The 17,720-nt window shown below is 47.6% G+C and overlaps 1 protein-coding gene and 1 pseudogene across 1 annotated transcript; one reads left to right on the forward strand and one right to left on the reverse strand.

The window, feature by feature from the left end:
- Positions 1-632: 632 nt before the first annotated feature.
- LOC119360194 lies at positions 633-10,712 on the forward strand (annotated as a pseudogene).
- A 2,511-nt stretch (positions 10,713-13,223) lies between these two features.
- On the reverse strand, positions 13,224-16,248 carry LOC119366815 (L-type lectin-domain containing receptor kinase IX.1-like). Its single transcript, XM_037632525.1, has 3 exons — positions 15,480-16,248; positions 13,974-14,523; positions 13,224-13,848 (listed from the first exon to the last, which is right to left on the reverse strand). The coding sequence occupies exons 1-3, from the start codon at positions 16,246-16,248 to the stop codon at positions 13,224-13,226; spliced, it is 1,944 nt and encodes a 647-aa protein (XP_037488422.1).
- Between the last annotated feature and the right edge of the window lie 1,472 nt (positions 16,249-17,720).

Raw genomic sequence — 17,720 nt, forward strand, 5'->3', positions numbered from 1 at the left:
TGAAAATAAACGCATAAGTACTTATAGATGTACACTAGATGTGACTAAAATTTCGTTATGAAATGCATATTGATATGGCTGTACAGAACAAAAAACCATGCACTCTTATTGTGATAGCACATGTGTTAGAAATACAAGATTTTTTTATTTTTGTGTAGCTTGCACAAAAATATATTTGCCATGAAACTTTATAGACGAGTAGTGTAACTCTATAGGCATATGTGTATTTTTTCCAGAATTTTTTGAAGCCTAAATTTTGGTTTCGAAAATTTCAAATTTCGGGCTCCATGGAGCTCGAGCTCCCTTAGCAGTTTTCAAACACATTAATACTAGTACTCTTCAGAGTATAGCCCTAGTCCTAACATTTTGGTGCATATCTCTTGTGATATCATTCCGACAGTCAAGGAGAGATCACGCACGGCCAAGTGGCGCCCCGCCAGAATATTTGCACGTGGAGTCGTGTTACGCGTGGATTGAAAACTGCTTAATTAATGAAATGCTGCCTCCCCTCGATCTCTCCTTCCCTTTTAAAACCCTACCCTCCCAACTCACGAGTACACACTTGAGCTTGAGCAGCAGCAGTTGCACTAGCTACCTACCTAGCTACGCGTGCAGCAGCTAGCTCGGTCGCCATGGCTCACGCCCTGGGCATCCACACACTTGTCCTCCTCCTCCTCCTCCTCCTGGCCTCTTCGTCGGTGTCTGCCGATGTCGTGCTTGGCCGGAAGGCCGGTGCCGCTGTCGAGGCACGGCCAGCACCGGGGAAGTATGCGGTGATCATGGATGCCGGCAGCACTGGCACCCGCGTTGTTAGACTATGTATAGCTTCTGTACCTATGTACGTATATGGTACATATTGTAACACAACCATTATATATAATGAGATAAGCCACCCCTAGAGAGTTGTGCTGGTTCCCCAAAACTTATTGTCTTACATGGTTTCACGCTAGGTTACGATCGCTTCCGCTTCTAAACCCTAATACCCGCACCGCCGCCGCAGCCGCCGCCGCCTTCACCGCCGCCGCCGCGCCACCGATCGCGTCGCCGCCATGTCGAGCGCCGCCACCACCGGTTCCACTGCTGCGGGCTTCCTCCCGGCCTCTCTTGCGGCTCTGCTCAACCTCCCGCTCGATGCCGTCTCTGTTCCAGCTCCGATCGGGACAAGGAGCATCGGCTCCGTCTTCTCCACGCCGCCGGCGCCCTCGCTTGGGCGTGACCTCGTGGTCCACACCGCGGCGCCGCCGTCCGCTGCGGACTCCGCAGGCGTCGTCCCGCCGCTCCTGCCGCAAGCGGATCACACTGCCCCGCTGGCGGGGTTGGCGGCGTCCGCCCCGGCCGCGGGCCTTGCGGCGTCCGCACCGGCCGCGAGCTTTGCGGCGCCCGCCCTGGCTGCGGTCCCGCCTCCTCCCGCATCGGCTTCGGTGCCTCCGGCTGCCTCCATGGTGTTTGCACCCCAGGCAGCCTCCTCGATGGGATTGTCTTCGCCGCCGCCGTTTCACTTCGGTCATCTCATCACCATCAAGCTCTCCGCCGACAACTACATCTTCTGGCGTGCGCAGGTTCTCCCGCTCTTGGGGAGTCACTACCTGCTAGGCTACGTCGACGGATCGCTTCCCTGCCCACCCGCGCTGGTAGACAGCGTGCAGGGTCCGGTCTACAATCCGGCCCATCGCGTCTGGACGGGGCAGGACCAGGCGAACCTCTCCTCCATCCAGGGGTCGCTCTCGCCGGCAGTTGCCAGCCTTGTTGTCTTCGCGAAGACGTCTCATGAGGCCTGGACCATCCTTGAGCGCACCTTTGCAGCGCAGTCCCAGGCTCGTGTCTCTGCACTTCGTCGTCAGCTTGGAGAGTGTCAGAAGCTTGACTCCACTGCCACTGAGTTCTACAACAAGGTCAAGGGCCTCGCCGACACATTGGCCTCCATTGGACAGCCCCTCACCGACTCCGAGTTCAACTCGTTTATTGTCAATGGTCTTGATGAGGAGTATGATGCCTTAGTCGAGATCATCAACGAGCGGGGCAACTCGACACCCATGCTGGCACACGAGGTTTTCTCTCGGCTCCTTCTCACTGAGCAACGGGTCGAGACTCGCCGCACCAGGGGCACTGGCTCCCTCTCGGCCAACGCCGCCACCAAGGGTGGCCGCTCTTCTTCATCATCCCGGTCTCCCTTGGGGCTGCCACCGTCGCCCGCCTCGGCCCCCCCACCTACTGCGACCATACCGGGGGCTGGCGGTCCACGTGTGTGTCAGCTTTGTGGCCGCGATGGGCACTGGGCCTCCAAGTGTCATAAGCGCTTCCAGCGAAGCTTCCTTGGTCTTGGCAATGACGACAAAGATACACGCAACAATGCCCGTCAGGTCGCCATGGCTGATCGTCCCGCGCCGCAGAAGCAATAGGGACACACTCAGTCCTACTCCATCGATCCACACTGGTACATGGACTCTGGGGCGACAGAGCATCTAACCAGCGAGATGGGGAAGCTTCACACTCGTGAACCCTATCATGGCTCCGACAAGATCCACACCGCCAATGGAGCAGGTGTGCACATCTTTCATATTGGTCAAGCATCTCTTCTCACTAGACATGCCAATAGGAGTCTTCAGCTTCGCAATGTTCTTCGAGTTCCATCTGTGACCCGTAATCTTCTTTCAGTTCCTAAACTCACACGTGATAATAATGTGCTTTGTGAATTTCACCCTTTTGATCTTTTTATTAAGGATCGGGGCACGAGGGACATTCTTCTTAGTGGGCGGTTGTGCCAGGGCCTCTACCGTCTGGAGCATCTTGGTGTCGCTCGTGTTTTCAGTGGAGTTCGGGTCTCTCCGTCACAGTGGCATGCTCGTCTTGGTCACCCGGCCACACCTATTGTCCGTCATATTTTGCGTCGTCATGAGCTTCCTAGTTTGTCTAGTCATAAAGATGTAGCAGTGTGTGATGCTTGTCAGCAGGGGAAGAGTCATCAACTTCCTTTTTCGGAGTCCAGTCGTGAGGTGAAACATCCTTTAGAACTTGTGTTTTCAGATGTATGGGGTCCTGCTCAGACTTTTGTCAGTGGTCATAATTACTATATCAGTTTCGTTGATGCTTATAGTCGCTTTACCTGGCTTTACCTTATTAAACGCAAATCTGATGTGTTTGATATTTTTGTTCAGTTTCAAAAACATGTTGAACGTCTTCTCAAGCACAAAATTGTTCATGTCCAGTCAGACTTGGGGGGCGAGTATCGCAACCTCAACTCTTTCTTTCAGTCGCTTGGGATAGCTCATCGTTTAGCATGTCCACATACACATCAGCAGAATGGTTCAGTCGAACGTAAGCATCGTCATATTGTTGAAGCTGGTCTTACTCTTTTGGCCCATGCATCTGTTCCGTTTCGGTTTTGGAGTGATGCTTTCACCACTGCATGCTTTCTCATCAACCGTACTCCTACTCGTGTTTTAAACATGAAGACTCCCATTGAGGTTCTCCTTAATGAACAACCTGATTATACCTTTTTCAAGGTATTTGGGTGTGCTTGCTGGCCGCATCTTCGTCCATATAACAAGCGCAAGCTTGAGTTTCGTTCTAAGAAGTGTGTTTTTCTTGGCTATAGCTCTCTTCATAAAGGTTACAAATGTCTTCATGTTCCCACTAATCGTGTCTATATATCTCGGGACGTCGTGTTTGATGAGCATGTTTTTCCCTTTGCCAACCTTCCTGTGTCCACTGTCGAACCACCATCCCTGCATTCATCCTCTGTTGCTTCTGACCAATTTGATGATGTTGCATACTCTCCTTTGCTGTTACCTAACCATGGTGCAGGAACCGGACGTGGAGCTCGTTTGGAGCTGTTGGAGGATTCACCATCATCGTCGTCGTCTTCTGGTGGGCACGTCGATCGCCCTATGTTGCATGGCATCGATTCGCGTGCCCATGCATGGTCACCCGACGAGCCCGTCGCGCCGAGCATCTCCACTGCTCGGTCCGTTTCGCCAGTGGCCGCCGAGTCGCCCGCGGCTCGGCCCGTCACGCCGTCTTCGCCTGCAGCTCGGCCCGTCACGCCGTCTTCGCCCGCGGCTCGGGTCCTCACGTCGCCTTCATCAGCGGATCGGCCCGCGACACCGGCCGCGCCACGGCCCACTATGCCGAGCTCGCCATCGGCCCGGTCTGTGATGCCGGAGTCGCCAGCTGCTTTGTCTGCTCTGCCGGTTTCGCCGGTGGGTCGGCCTTCTTCGCCAACCGAGTCCGAGGCTACCGTGACTGGCTCCTCGTCACCGGCTGACTCGTCAACGTCGCCGTCCTCCAGCCCGTTGCAGGCTGCTCCGTCGACCTCGGTGGTTCCTGTGTCCCGACCACATACACGCAGTCGCAGTGGCATTTTCAAACCTAAGGAACGTAAGGATGGTACGGTTGCTTGGTTGGCTGCTTGTTTGGCTGCTGCTGTTGCGGATCCATCTTCTGAGCCTCGCTCATATCAGGCTGCCCTGCGCATTCCACATTGGCGAGAGGCTATGGAGCAGGAGTTTCATGCTCTTCTTCGTAACAAGACATGGACTCTCGTTCCTCCACCACCACGGGTAAATGTTATTGACTCAAAATGGGTATTCAAAGTGAAGAAGCATTCGGATGGATCTATTGAGCGTTACAAAGCGCGACTTGTTGCTCGCGGTTTTCGGCAGCGTCATGGTCTTGACTATGAGGACACCTTCAGTCCTGTCGTCAAGCCTACCACTATTCGGCTTCTTGTCTCCATTGCTGTTTCTCGTGGTTGGTCACTTCGTCAACTTGATGTGCAGAATGCTTTTCTACATGGATTTTTGGAGGAAGAGGTTTATATGAAACAGCCGCCTGGTTTCTCTGATCCTGATCGTCCTGACTATATCTGTCGTCTTTCCAAAGCACTATATGGTTTGAAGCAAGCTCCTCGTGCCTGGCATGCCCGCCTTGCCTCTGCCCTTCGTTCTCATGGGTTTGTGCCGTCTACTGCTGACACTTCGTTATTTCTTCTACAGAAGCCAGAAGTCACTATGTATCTTTTGGTATATGTCGATGATATTATCCTTGTCAGCTCTTCTCAGTATGCTGCTGATGCTCTTGTCTGCTCTCTTGGTGCTGATTTTGCGGTCAAAGATCTTGGGAAGCTTCACTACTTTCTTGGAGTTGAGGTCACTTCTCGTGCTACTGGTCTTGTCCTTACGCAGAAGAAGTACTCCTTGGAGTTGTTACAGAGAGCTGGCATGCTGAAGTGCAAACCGACCACCACACCCATGTCGTCTACCGACAAGATAACATCTGTTGATGGTGAGCTTTTGTCTCCTGCGGATGCCACAGAGTACAGGAGCATTGTTGGTGGACTTCAGTACTTGACGATCACGAGACCAGATATCTCTTATGCTGTTAACAGGGTTTGTCAGTATCTTCAGGCTCCCAGAGATACTCATTGGGCTGCTGTTAAACGCATTCTTCGTTATGTTCAGTTCACCCTGACATTTGGTATGCATATTCGGCCGACTACCTCTCGGGTCCTTTCGGCCTTCTCTGATGCAGATTGGGCTGGTAGCCCAGATGACAGGCGATCCACGGGGGGTTATGCAGTATTCTTTGGCTCTCATTTGATCGCCTGGAGTGCTCGGAAACAGGCTACTGTGTCACGTAGCAGTACTGAAGCTGAGTACAAGGCTGTGGCTAATGCTACTGCAGAGATTATTTGGGTGCAGTCTTTGCTTCAGGAGTTGGGTTTGTCTCAACCACAGCCTCCTATTCTTTGGTGTGATAACATCGGTGCTACATACCTTTCTGCAAATCCAGTATTTCATGCCCGAATGAAACACATTGAAGTTGACTATCACTTTGTACGGGAACGTGTATCACAGAAGCAACTCCAGACCAAGTTTATCTCATCTAAGGATCAACTTGCAGACATCTTCACTAAGCCTTTACCGCTGCCACAGTTTGAGGCTTGTAGGCGCAATCTTACCCTTCTCAGTTCTTTAGAAAGTGGCTAAGATTGAGGGAGGGTGTTAGACTATGTATAGCTTCTGTACCTATGTACGTATATGGTACATATTGTAACACAACCATTATATATAATGAGATAAGCCACCCCTAGAGGGTTGTGCTGGTTCCCCAAAACTTATTGTCTTACACGCGTCCATGTCTTCCGGTTCGACAAGAGGATGGAGCTCGTCGACGTTGGCGACGACATAGAGGTCTTCGCCACGGTATGTATGTATATATTAGGCACAACAGTCAGCCATTCACGTATTCACCGACAGTATGATGTGTTTTCTTTCTCTTTTATCCCATTTTAAGCACGTGTGTGCAGGTGAATCCCGGGCTGAGCTCGTATGCCGGACGGCCACAGGAGGCTGCCAACTCCATCGTACCCCTGCTTGAGAAGGCCAACAGCGCTGTGCCTCGGTCGCTCATGAAGAGGACACCCGTTAAGCTTGGGGTACGTCAGTCCATTCGTAGCAAATGAATGCTTCTTCCATTTCTTGTTAGCTTTATCGTAAAAGCTGACGAAGCTTATAGGGAAAAAACTCGACATTCACAATTCTAGAGTGATATCATTAATTAGATCCATCATGAAATATTTTTCATATTATATTTATTTGGTATTATATTGATGTTGGTACTTTTTAAAATAAATCCAGTCAAACTTTATTGACTACAACAAAACTAATATGAAGTGAAGAAAAAAAACCCGCAAGAGTAGTTGTATAGGTTTTTCCTTGGTTAACAAAACTGAAATAATGTGCAGGCGACGGCCGGACTAAGACTCATAGGAGACGAACAGGCGGAGCAAATTCTTGAAGCAGTAAATATTTTTCATCTCTTAATTAGAGGCTGAGTGTATATTTTGATATATTTTTTCTAGTCCTGTTTCTTTCTTTTTTGGGATACTTCTAGTCTTGTTTCAACAGTTGTTCAAATCTAGAGCGGACTTATTAAAATCTATTACCTCGGTCGAATTTACTTGTCTTAGATTTCTCTAGATGCATCTGTATCTAACACTAAGACGTGATCTAGATAAAATCTAACTAATTTCTAAATTACAGGTCAGGGGTGTGGTCCACACCAAGAGCAAGTTCCAGTACAATCCTGGTTGGATCAACGTTCTTGAGGGGTCTCAGGAGGGATCTTACTTATGGGTATTCTACTTTTTTGTTTGCGTTGACTTATGGGTATTCTACTAAATGAATTTCATACGTTACATTCCTCACTCTGTATCTATTTACACAAATTAGTAGTATATATTCCCCTAAAAAATAGTAGTATATATGCCACTAAAATTAATTAATATTGCACATAGGTTGCTCTAAACTATCTGTTGGATAAGCTGGGAGGAGAGTACGCCAAGACAGTAGGTGTGATTGACCTTGGAGGTGGGTCCGTGCAAATGGCATATGCCATTTCTGCAGATGCTGCTGCTGCCGCTCCCGTGGTTAAGGATCCATACGTTACGAAAGAGTATCTCAAAGGAAGAGATTATCACGTCTATGCTCACAGGTTAGTCATTGGACCCTCAAATCCGTTGTTATCTGACTTACATCGCTTTTCAAGGCCCAATGGTACCTTCCCGAATAATTAATTAATGGTTTGATCAGTTGTAAATTTTGAACGAAGTAAATTAAACAGGGGATGCAGGTACAGTATCAATTAATTTTGGACATGATTTTATGGTATTAGATATGTAAACAGAAAACACAGAACTAACTATTACTCATTTTACAACAATATTGCATACTCAGTTCAAAAAAGATATATATGTGTGATGCATACTAGTGGGACAAGTGGTATGAGAAGAATATACAAAGTCAAACTTTGATTTGATCCTACGATGTGGAATCAAACAAGATTGATCTTTATTTAAAGAAGAGAGCTGGTTGGGAAATCTAAATACAATATTGATCCTTATTTTAAAGAGTTCTCTAGTTAATAGAGGGATTTGAAGAAAATGTCGAACCAAGTATTACCCATTTTGCAGCAATATGTATACAAAGTTATAGTTGTATTACATCACTAATAATTACATATGGTGAGCCAATAATAGTAAAAACTCGGAGTTATAACTAACACTATGTATTATGCATACCCAGTTCAAGAAAGATGTATTTATGCATACTACTGGAATAAGTGGTATCTCAACTAAGATAAAAATAGAATAATTCAAATTAAGGAAGAACTCGGGAACATTGTGAAAAATTGTTAAGCTAATGAAATTAAAATATATATGACTACATCCAGTAAAAAGCCAATCGGAATCTAAGTATATGTAGCCTTAACATTCAAGTAAGAATAACCCACAAAAAAAAACCATGCTTACATTAATGTTCTTTTTTCTACAGAATTAGGCGAATTCTACAAAGGTTGACTTATGATAAATCAAATATACACTACTAGAGAGAGTTTTTTTTTCTTTAATTTACTAATTATTTGTAAATCTAATATATATCCCATGGTCAATACAATAGTAAAAAATTAAATAAGAACTAATAATATGTAGTATTCATACTGGTTTTTAAAAAATGCGAAGAGGTGTGGTATGCTAAGAATATATTGGTGATGGTGAGGGTGATGGTTTCGCACTGCATCTAGGCTAATGTAATAAACAGAAAAGTTTTTGAATTCTTAGTCTAAGAACAAATGAAAAATATGAAATAGTCTATATAAATTGTGGTATGTTGAACAAACGAAAATAGGACAAAAAATATTTGTGAAAATTGTGAATCTATTGAAAAAAAACTATAACTAGATGCAGTTAAAAGCTAGCCGGAAGCTCAGTATATAGCCTTAGCATGCAAGTAAGAATGACCTCCCAAAAAATGCTTCCATTAATGTTCACATATTTTCTCTACACTTGATCAAATTCTATGAAGTTTGACATATGCAAATCTAATATGCACTGTAATTTGACATAGTGGGGGTATTTTGCTTGCATATTATTTGACTACTTAATTTAAGCTACTACTATATTCCTCAATAGTAACTTATTTGAGGGACGCAGACTTGGTGAACATAGGGGCACGCGCACCCTTTATGAATAGTAAATTTGCAAAAACAATTGCTAGAAAAATTCAAAAAAATCTGAATTTATTTTTATAATATACATAGTCAACCGGTACACTCGCATGTTGAAGTTTCACGAAGAAATCATATCCGTGGTAATCGGGGCAAAAATGTGAAATTGAAACTATATTAAAAAACAATGTTTAATGAATAGTATGGTCGCATTTGTATTTTCTTCATTAAGAATACAATGGGTGTCAATACATCATGAAACTTCACACGTGAGTAGAATGATCGACTAAGTTTCATACCGCGAAATTTCAGCAATTTTTAGTTTTTTCTAGTATTTTTTTTTATGAATTTACTATTCACATGGGTGCCCGCGCACCCATGTTCACCTTTGTATTTTCGCTTATTTGAGTTACTGGAAAATTTGATGGTGTTCTCATTTCAGCTACTTGCACTACGGCGCAATGGCTGCTCGAGGAGAGATCTTCAAGGCAAAGAATGGACCTATCAGCTACTGCATGCTGCGCGGGTTCATTGGTAATGCACATTACACATGAATGCACACCTTCCTACTTTGGTTGAGTAAGTTCGTCATCAAGGATAACTCCATCTGATGTATATATATTTATCCTTGAAGGTAAATACACCTACAACGGAGATAAGTACGACGCCATAGCATCACCAACAGGAGCAGCAATGACAAGTGCAGAGAGGACGTGACCAGAGCACTAAAGCTGAGCGCACCCTATGAAGTGAAGAACTGCCCCTTCAATGGCGCGTGGAATGGCGGCGGCGGTGCTGGCCAGGCCGACCTCTACGCCGCCTCTAGTTTCTACCACATGGCATCAAGGGTGAGCCACTAGCTAATTTAATCTGGACGCATCTTTGCGACAAGAACTGATGAACTGTTGTGTGTCTCTTCGCTGAGACAGGTTGGCTTGATCGACAGTTAGGCTACCAGCGGAAAGACTACCCCTGCCGCGTATAGGGCTGCCGCACAAAAGATTTGCCCGCTGAGCTTGGAGGAAGCAAAGACGGCGTACCCAAGGGCCCGAGCCACCGACATGCCCTACCTTTGCATGGATCTCATCTATCAGTACTCCCTGCTCGTGGATGGATTTGGTAAGCAGCTACATATATTAGTGCAGTTGCTGGTATTTTCTGGCAATGTGATGCTTACTTGTTAGACTTGTTTTAGCTGATATGATATGGTGGGCGCAGGTATGGAGCCGACAAAGGAGATCATAGTGGTAGAGAAGGTGAAGCACGGTGAATACTTCATCGAAGCCGCGTGGCCACTCGGAGAAGCTATTGAGACCGTGTCGCCCACCAAGTGGCTCCAGGATGCGTGATTTAAATGGTAACTAGTCCCTCGCAATAAGGTGCCTGTGCCCTCGCAATAGGATGCACGAATGGTCCACGCCATAGCCAAATGTAGTCTTTTTTAATATTCTTTTTTTCTTTAGGAAATACTGAGTAAACGACATAGACAATCACATGGATGCACTCAGACATCGTTTACTTTAAAACTAGAGTCGTGATGCTTTAAGATTGATAAAGTCACTATGGACGATCCGCTACCGATAGAAATGTTGCCTACACTGAACGGATGATTAGCTAAATGAGACTTACATATTGTAACGCCCCGGAACTTTTCCCTAACTAAAAATGTTTTACTTTGCCATTTTCTTAAATGGGGAATAAATAAACCTCCTTCTCTCGCATTGTTTCAGAATGAGACTTAACCCAGAACCATGGGGTGAAATATGGGTTTGGACACTAGTGGACCGGTGCCACAACCACCCTCTTAATTCCTAACCAACACAACTTTTTTTCTAGAAAAGGAGGCAAAACCCCGGGCCTCTGCATCAATCGATGCATGCAGGCATCTTACTAACAATAAGAAACAAAGTCTAAGGGCCAGTAGGAACCCAAAATCAAAGTGCCAAACAAAATATAACAAATGAAAAATGCCACATCCGGCGACATAGATCAGACTACGATGCCATCACAACTAATGTTTTTTTTTATCAATTTCATCTATGGATCAACACTTCGACCTATCTGTGGTTGACTCCCCATGATTTAATTTGCTTTTTCTTAAAGGAGAGTCACTATGTATGCGGAGCGGCTCTAGACTCCAAGGATTTGATTATCGTGTCTGTTTAAATTGGTTGAAGGAAAAGTTCATTTCATTTATAAAATATGCTTTTATCGTGTGATATGTCCATAATTTTGCCACACAGCCACTGCCGGCAACATTCCAATTTCGCCACCTCCTTCACATCTGATATTTTTTTTTGCGGGAGAATTCACATCTAATATTCGATTAGCACCAGTGAGAATCGATCACCACCCCCTCAACTGGAAACCCAAGCCGTCGCCGCCGCCCCTGTCCTCTCCATCTGCTCCCTCGCCGCTGCCGGAGGACGCCAGCAGGCAAAGCCTGGTTGGCCGACGGCGGTGGCGGGGATGTCTTCTCGCGCTGAGATCCCTCGCGCGGGGAGCGCTCCAGCCGGCACGACGTGGCAGCCCCGGATGAAGCATCAAGGCGACGGAGCTTGGGAGCCGGGGCGGTGGCCTCGGGTGCTGGTGGTGCTGCCGAGGTGGCAGTGTGAGCAGTGCTGGGGCAGACTTGCAGCAGCGGCAAGGTCCTGCGATGGCGGATGGTGGCGATGGGGCAGAACGATCCCCTAGCTTGCTTCGCGCGCCCCTGACCTCCTCCCCAAGATCGCGTTGTGGTCTGCAGTGGCTGGTGTCGGATGGAGTCACGGATTGGCAGTGGCCATGGTGGCCACGAGCTGCACCTGACATCTTCCAAGATCCAACCTAGCTACGGCCAGTTGCAAATATGCCTCATGCATGGCGGCCCTCGCCTCTGGTAGCGCACACCTCCCTCAATCTGTGGTGGTGGCTCTGGTGTGGCGGTCGTTGAGGCAACGGTGGTCTTGGCATTGCTCCGGCCACGCGGTCTGTGGATTGATGGGCTGCGGTGATGTGCTGAATGGATGAGGTGATTTAGATCCGATTGGCCGGATGGTGGCGTATGTAGATTGTTCTGCAGCGACTTCATACAGATACACGACATCATCAAAAAGACTTCAGGAGGTTTTATCTACTGATCCGGTGGATGACTTCAGTGGTGGGTTACAAATTATGGACAATGACTTGACGTAGAGGGTTGTTTGTGCAGTCGCGGCGATCCAATTGTAGCTGCTCGGATAGCGAAAAAGCGGTGGAGACAACACATGTAAGATTTGGATGGTGGTGCTATATGCACCCGGTCTCGAGCTCCGGGGCGAAAGCGTAGGATAGACCCGAGTGGTTATTCCTAGCAATGGCGATGTTTTTTTACGTCGTTACCTTGTTGGAGGCATTGCTCGGATATGTCCGGACTGATTCTTTAGGGTGAAAACTTTGATACTGACCTTTGTAGTTGGATCCGGTGATGGCGTCGCTTGAGTGGCGCTTCCTTCCTGAAGGCGTTGCTGTTGAAGATCCTTGTCATCCATGTGGTGTCAATGGTTGGTGCGGATATGGTCTTAGTTGTAGTTTGTCGATCATTCATCTAATCGCTTTTGGGGCTTATTTCTTGTTTCTTTTTTCCTTTTTGCACACCTGCACTTAGCTTTTAGTCTTATGACTTCGCTAGTTACCGGTGTGTTTCTGTGTGTGTGTGTTGGGTTGGCTGCGTGCATCCTAATTATGCAAAAGCCGGGTGTGTGTTCAGTATGATGTATCATCTTGATGCTCCATTTGAGCCAATAAAATCCACCCTTTGTCGAAAAAACTGGAGTAGAAGACGATAGTGTGGCAGATCCCGGCGCGGTTGTCCTAGTGGAGGTGCCACCCTGATGTTTGAAATGAGTGAAATCAGATTTTTTTTTATATAAATGAGTGAAACAAGTGTTTAGAAATGAGCATCAAGGTAGAAACCTGTCAGCTGGTATATATGCGTATTGAAAAGAAAAACGTTTCGCTCCTTAAATACCAGAATAGACTGCACCTATCTTCAACCCTCCATGAACGGCGGATCGTTTACTGCTATATTTACTTCACTCAAACTCTAAGACAAAAGGCAACAACCGTATAAACCACAGAAACGATGGGTAACAACACGGCATCTACACGGGCACTCATGCTCTTCTTCCACAAGTAATATCTATATCCACCAACTCTGGTAACTAAACAATCTCGAGGCTCTATCCAGTTAAGATATATTATCTGCCACCTGACAGTTGAGAAGCCGAAATAATAGAATCAATAGTCGGCTTAAATGTTGCTACCGGCATTTTCGCGGGTAGGTTTGGCAGTGGCGCCTCAAACCGCAGCACGTTGACAGCCTGCTTGATGGATGGCCTTAGGTTGAGGTCAGGGTGGGCACACCAGAGCCCAACTACCATCACACACTCCATCTCACGGTCATCGAACACCATGCCGAGCCGCGGATCTGCTGCATCAAGGATCCTTCCACCTCCAAGTGAATCCCATACCCATTGTACAAGGTGAATTACGTCCTCGGTTTCTTCACGAGCCACCGCTGGCTGCTTGCCACAAGCGATCTCGAGGAGAACCACACCAAAGCTATAGACATCAGACTCGGCGCTGGTCTTTCCAGTGACCATACACTCAGGGTCCATGTAGCCCAGCGTTCCTGCAAGACCTGTCGTGTATGGTGCTCGTCCATGGTCGACGAGCCGCGCCAAACCAAAATCACCAAGCTTTGCATGGAACGACGAGTCGAGCATGATGTTACTTGGCTTGATGTCCCGGTGTAGAACACATTGCTCCCAGTCCTGATGTAGATACACGAGTGCTGATCCTAAATCGAGCACTATCTCAAGCCTATAAATAGCAATAAACAAAAAAACTCATTAATATGGAGAGACACAAGGTGATAACCATTCATGAATATAAAAAGTGGCATATGAAATGAGCACTATAAAAGCTAGCAAATGCAATGTAATTACCTGAGTGGCCACGATAATATAGTGCTTGAACTGTAAAGATGGGTGTCGAGGCTGCCATTGAGCATAATATCGTAGACAAGCAAGAGCTCGTCACCACAATGGCACCAGCCAATGAGTTGCACGAGGTTCCGATGCCTCAACTGGCTTATGATCTTCACCTCGGAGATGTACTCCTTCCTTCCTTGCTTGGAGCTTTTGGACACCTTTTTTATAGCTACCTCAACTTTTAGCTCCTTCAAAAATCCTTTGTACACCGATCCAAATCCTCCTTCCCCGAGCTTCTTCTCATCCGAAAAATTGTTGGTGGCAATGGCAAGATCGCTGTAGAGAAACCGCTTTGGCCCAGTCCTTTTCTCGAAGTCGTCTTCTAATGGATCATTTTCCAAAGCATCTACCTTTTCCTCTCTGGCCATGCGGTTTAGCCTCCGCCGTATAAAAAACCAAATCAAGAGATTCATGGAGATAATAACCATGACGACTGAACTTGCATAGGCTCCAGCCATCAGTTGTGTCCTTCTACCGGTTTGGTGGGAAGAAAATGGTGTAGCTTCTGATTCATCAAATTATGCATATATCAGATGACACATAATATATGTTTTATGTTGGATAATGGGGTTGAGAGATTTGAGAACTCGTTAGTTGACTTAGAATCTCTTATATGTAATGTTAGTCAGATAGTGTTGGTCGTGTAAACATTTTCGCTACGCTTTATGTTCGGCAATGGCAATGAGAGAGTAGATAACCTTTTTTTTCCTCAAAGAAAACGCCTTCTACAAATAAATAGAGATTTTCTTATATCTACATCTAGTAATGCTACAGCTACCGACATTAACGAGGTTTTACGAGGTGTGTTTGAGCCGGCAAACTGTCACAAGACAAAGGGGAGGGAGGGGCCCCACCCACCTGAAATTTAGGGGTGGGGGTAGGGGCACGTTTAGTTGGTTAGGAATGAGTCTGTAGAAGCCTGTACGTCTAGCATATTTCATCTACATGGGTACCACTAGGTGTCTAATCTAAGTGGTGTGCATGACTCTAGTTGATGCAGAGGCTGGGGAAAGTGGAACTATCGCTCTAATTGATGTAGTGTGGCGCCCTCGGCGGGACTGATTGGTATGTTTGCGTCAGAAGGAGGAGTGCCTCCCAACCTTATCATGGTCGTCTCCGATTGACGATGGTGACAAGAGCGATATTATGCCTTCGTTAAATGTGTGACTACGGAAGAAGCCAACTTAATAATAGGTATTAAATTTATTTCTTGTAATTGTTTTGACCTTTGTTCGGATTACTTGTAGCAGAAATGAATAAAAATGGACGTATCTAGAATGAAAATATGTCTAGATACATCAATTTTTTCAGACAAGTATTTCGGGACGGAGGGAGTAGTTATCTACGCTATGCACACTTCACAAACCCCTTGGTGTCTTACATCAACTTCAATAATAATTCAATAAAGGTGGCTAAATCTATGATAATTTTGATATGGAAAAAGTTGGAAATAGGGCAAACCTTCGGCTGGTGGCGGAATGGTAATTTTGAGGTCGTCACCGATGCTGTACGCTACGTAGCAGCTGTAACCTTTGACGCCACCTTTGATGTTGTTGGGGCGCACATCCGAGAGGGCTGCCACGAATTCCGTAAGACACCTGCTGCACTCGCTGGCGTTAAGGTCCCTGGTGCACTGCGCCAGGCCGTGCATCATGTGCGAGGTCCCGTTCACCGTGCACGGCATGCTCCCGTTGGCGAACCGCAGAGGCGAACGCGAGGCCTCCCACGCGAGCCGGGTGATGAGGTCCCACCTGGTGGCGTTCATGCTGGCCGGGTCGGCGACGTGGGAGTCCAGCGACGTGTTGAAGGCGATGCTGAGGTCGGCGACGGAGAAGAAGGCCCGGTTGGAGTAGCGGAGGACGCACGCGTCATACGCGCCCTTCATCTGCCGGCTGTACCGGCACGATAGCTGTATCCCGGCGGCCGCCGCGTAGAGGCAGTCATGGCACGCGGTCCAGCTGCTATCCGCGTAGCACCCCATGAGGCCGAACACCTCGTCGGGCGCTTCGCCGGCCGTGCCGGCGTAGAAGCCGCGGTTGCTGATGGCGCGCCACGGGAGGTCGCCGAACAGGGCGAGAAGGTTGAACCGGTACTGGCTGTCCTCCGCGTAGTTGTCCCTGGTCGAGCAGTAAGGATACAGCGGGAAGTAGGTCTGCCCCTCTGCTTCTACAGAGACGGCGGCAACGGCGAGGAGCAGCAGGGGGAGGAGGAGAAGGCCCCGTGGATCCATGGCTATCGGTCGCGTAGCAGCTGCAGCTAGCTCTGTACCCAAGGCTCGCAGCGCCTGCCTACCAGGTATATAGTACTGATACTATATGTCACTGCATCGTACGTGATTCGTGGGTCGCAAGCTGACCTTTAAAATCTGACGCACGTGAATGGCGGGCAGGCGGCCGGCCGGCCTATCCGTGGGGAAGAAATGCTAGAGCCCGCCACGTGTCTCCAAAGGCAGATCGACCGGAACTAGTTTGACGAGGGCATGCAGTGGTAGAATAATTCGTATTTTCCATCCGTCCAAAAATAGGCCGGCTGGGACTTCTGGTGGAACAGTGGAAAATAGTTCCCAGTCTGTGCACTAGATTGGTGCAACTCAGTTCCAATAGGCCTTCATTATAATATTGCGAGCAACATCATCATCACGTCACTAGTTCACTAGTCCAGGCAAAGCATTGAGAAGGGTTGCGATGATCTTTACCACAAGGAGGTGAGAAGCATTACCACCAAGTATTATTGTAACAAATACTGAACACTTAGAAGTGATCAATATACTAGAGGGGTTGAGATCCTCTGCAGTACTGTACGGTGCTGTAGTGTGAATGACATGTGGGGCCGGGTCCACACGGCAGTGACTGTACTGCATGGTGTGCTACTGCAGAGGATCCTAACCCATAGGGGTTAAGATCCCCTGTCGTAATGTACTGTGTTGTAGTGTGAATGACATGTGGGGTCGGGTCCACACGGCAGTGACTGTACTGCATGGTGTGCTACTGCAGAGGATCCTAACCCATAGGGGTTGAGATCCTTTGCAGCAATGTACGGTGTTCTAGTGTGAATGACATGTGGGGCCGGATCCACACGGAAGTGACTGTACTACATGGTGTGCTACTGCAGAGGATCCTAACCCATAGGGGTTGAGATCCTCTGCAGTACTGTACGGTGATGTAGTGTGAATGACATGTGGGGCCGGGTCCACACGGCAGTGATGGTACTGCATAGTGTGCTACTGCAGAGGATCCTAACCCATAGGGGTTGAGATCCTCTGCAGTACTATACGGTGTTGTAGTGTGAATGATATGTGGGGCCGGGTCCACACGGCAGTGACTGTACTGCATGGTGTACTACTGCAGAGGATCCTAACCCATAGGGGTTGAGATCCTCTGCAGTACTGTACCGTGCTGTAGTGTGAATGATATGTGGGGCCGGGTCCACACGGCGGTGACTGTACTACATGGTGTGCTACTGCAGAGGATCCTAACCCATAAGGGTTGAGATCCTCTGCAGTACTGTACGGTGTTGTAGTGTGAATGACATGTGGGGTCGGGTCAACACGACAGTGACTGTACTGCATGGTGTGCTACTACAAAGGTTCCTAACCCATAGGGGTTGAGATCCTCTGCAGTACTGTATGGTGTTGTAGTGTGAATGACATGTGAGGTCGGGTCCACACGACAGTGACTGTACTGCTTGGTGTGCTACTGCAGA

The sequence above is a fragment of the Triticum dicoccoides genome, chromosome 2B (assembly GCF_002162155.2).
Source record: "Triticum dicoccoides isolate Atlit2015 ecotype Zavitan chromosome 2B, WEW_v2.0, whole genome shotgun sequence".
NCBI classification, from domain to species: Eukaryota; Viridiplantae; Streptophyta; class Magnoliopsida; order Poales; family Poaceae; genus Triticum; species Triticum dicoccoides.

Coding starts and splice junctions, on each gene's coding strand:
- LOC119366815 (XM_037632525.1), bottom strand. CDS start 16,248: ATGGATCCACGGGGCCTTCTCCTCCTCCCCCTGCTGCTCCTCGCCGTT. Junction 14,524..15,479: donor CATTCCGCCACCAGCCGAAG/GTTTGCCCTATT, acceptor TTGATGAATCAG/AAGCTACACCATTTTCTTCC. Junction 13,849..13,973: donor ATATTATCGTGGCCACTCAG/GTAATTACATTG, acceptor TGCTATTTATAG/GCTTGAGATAGTGCTCGATT.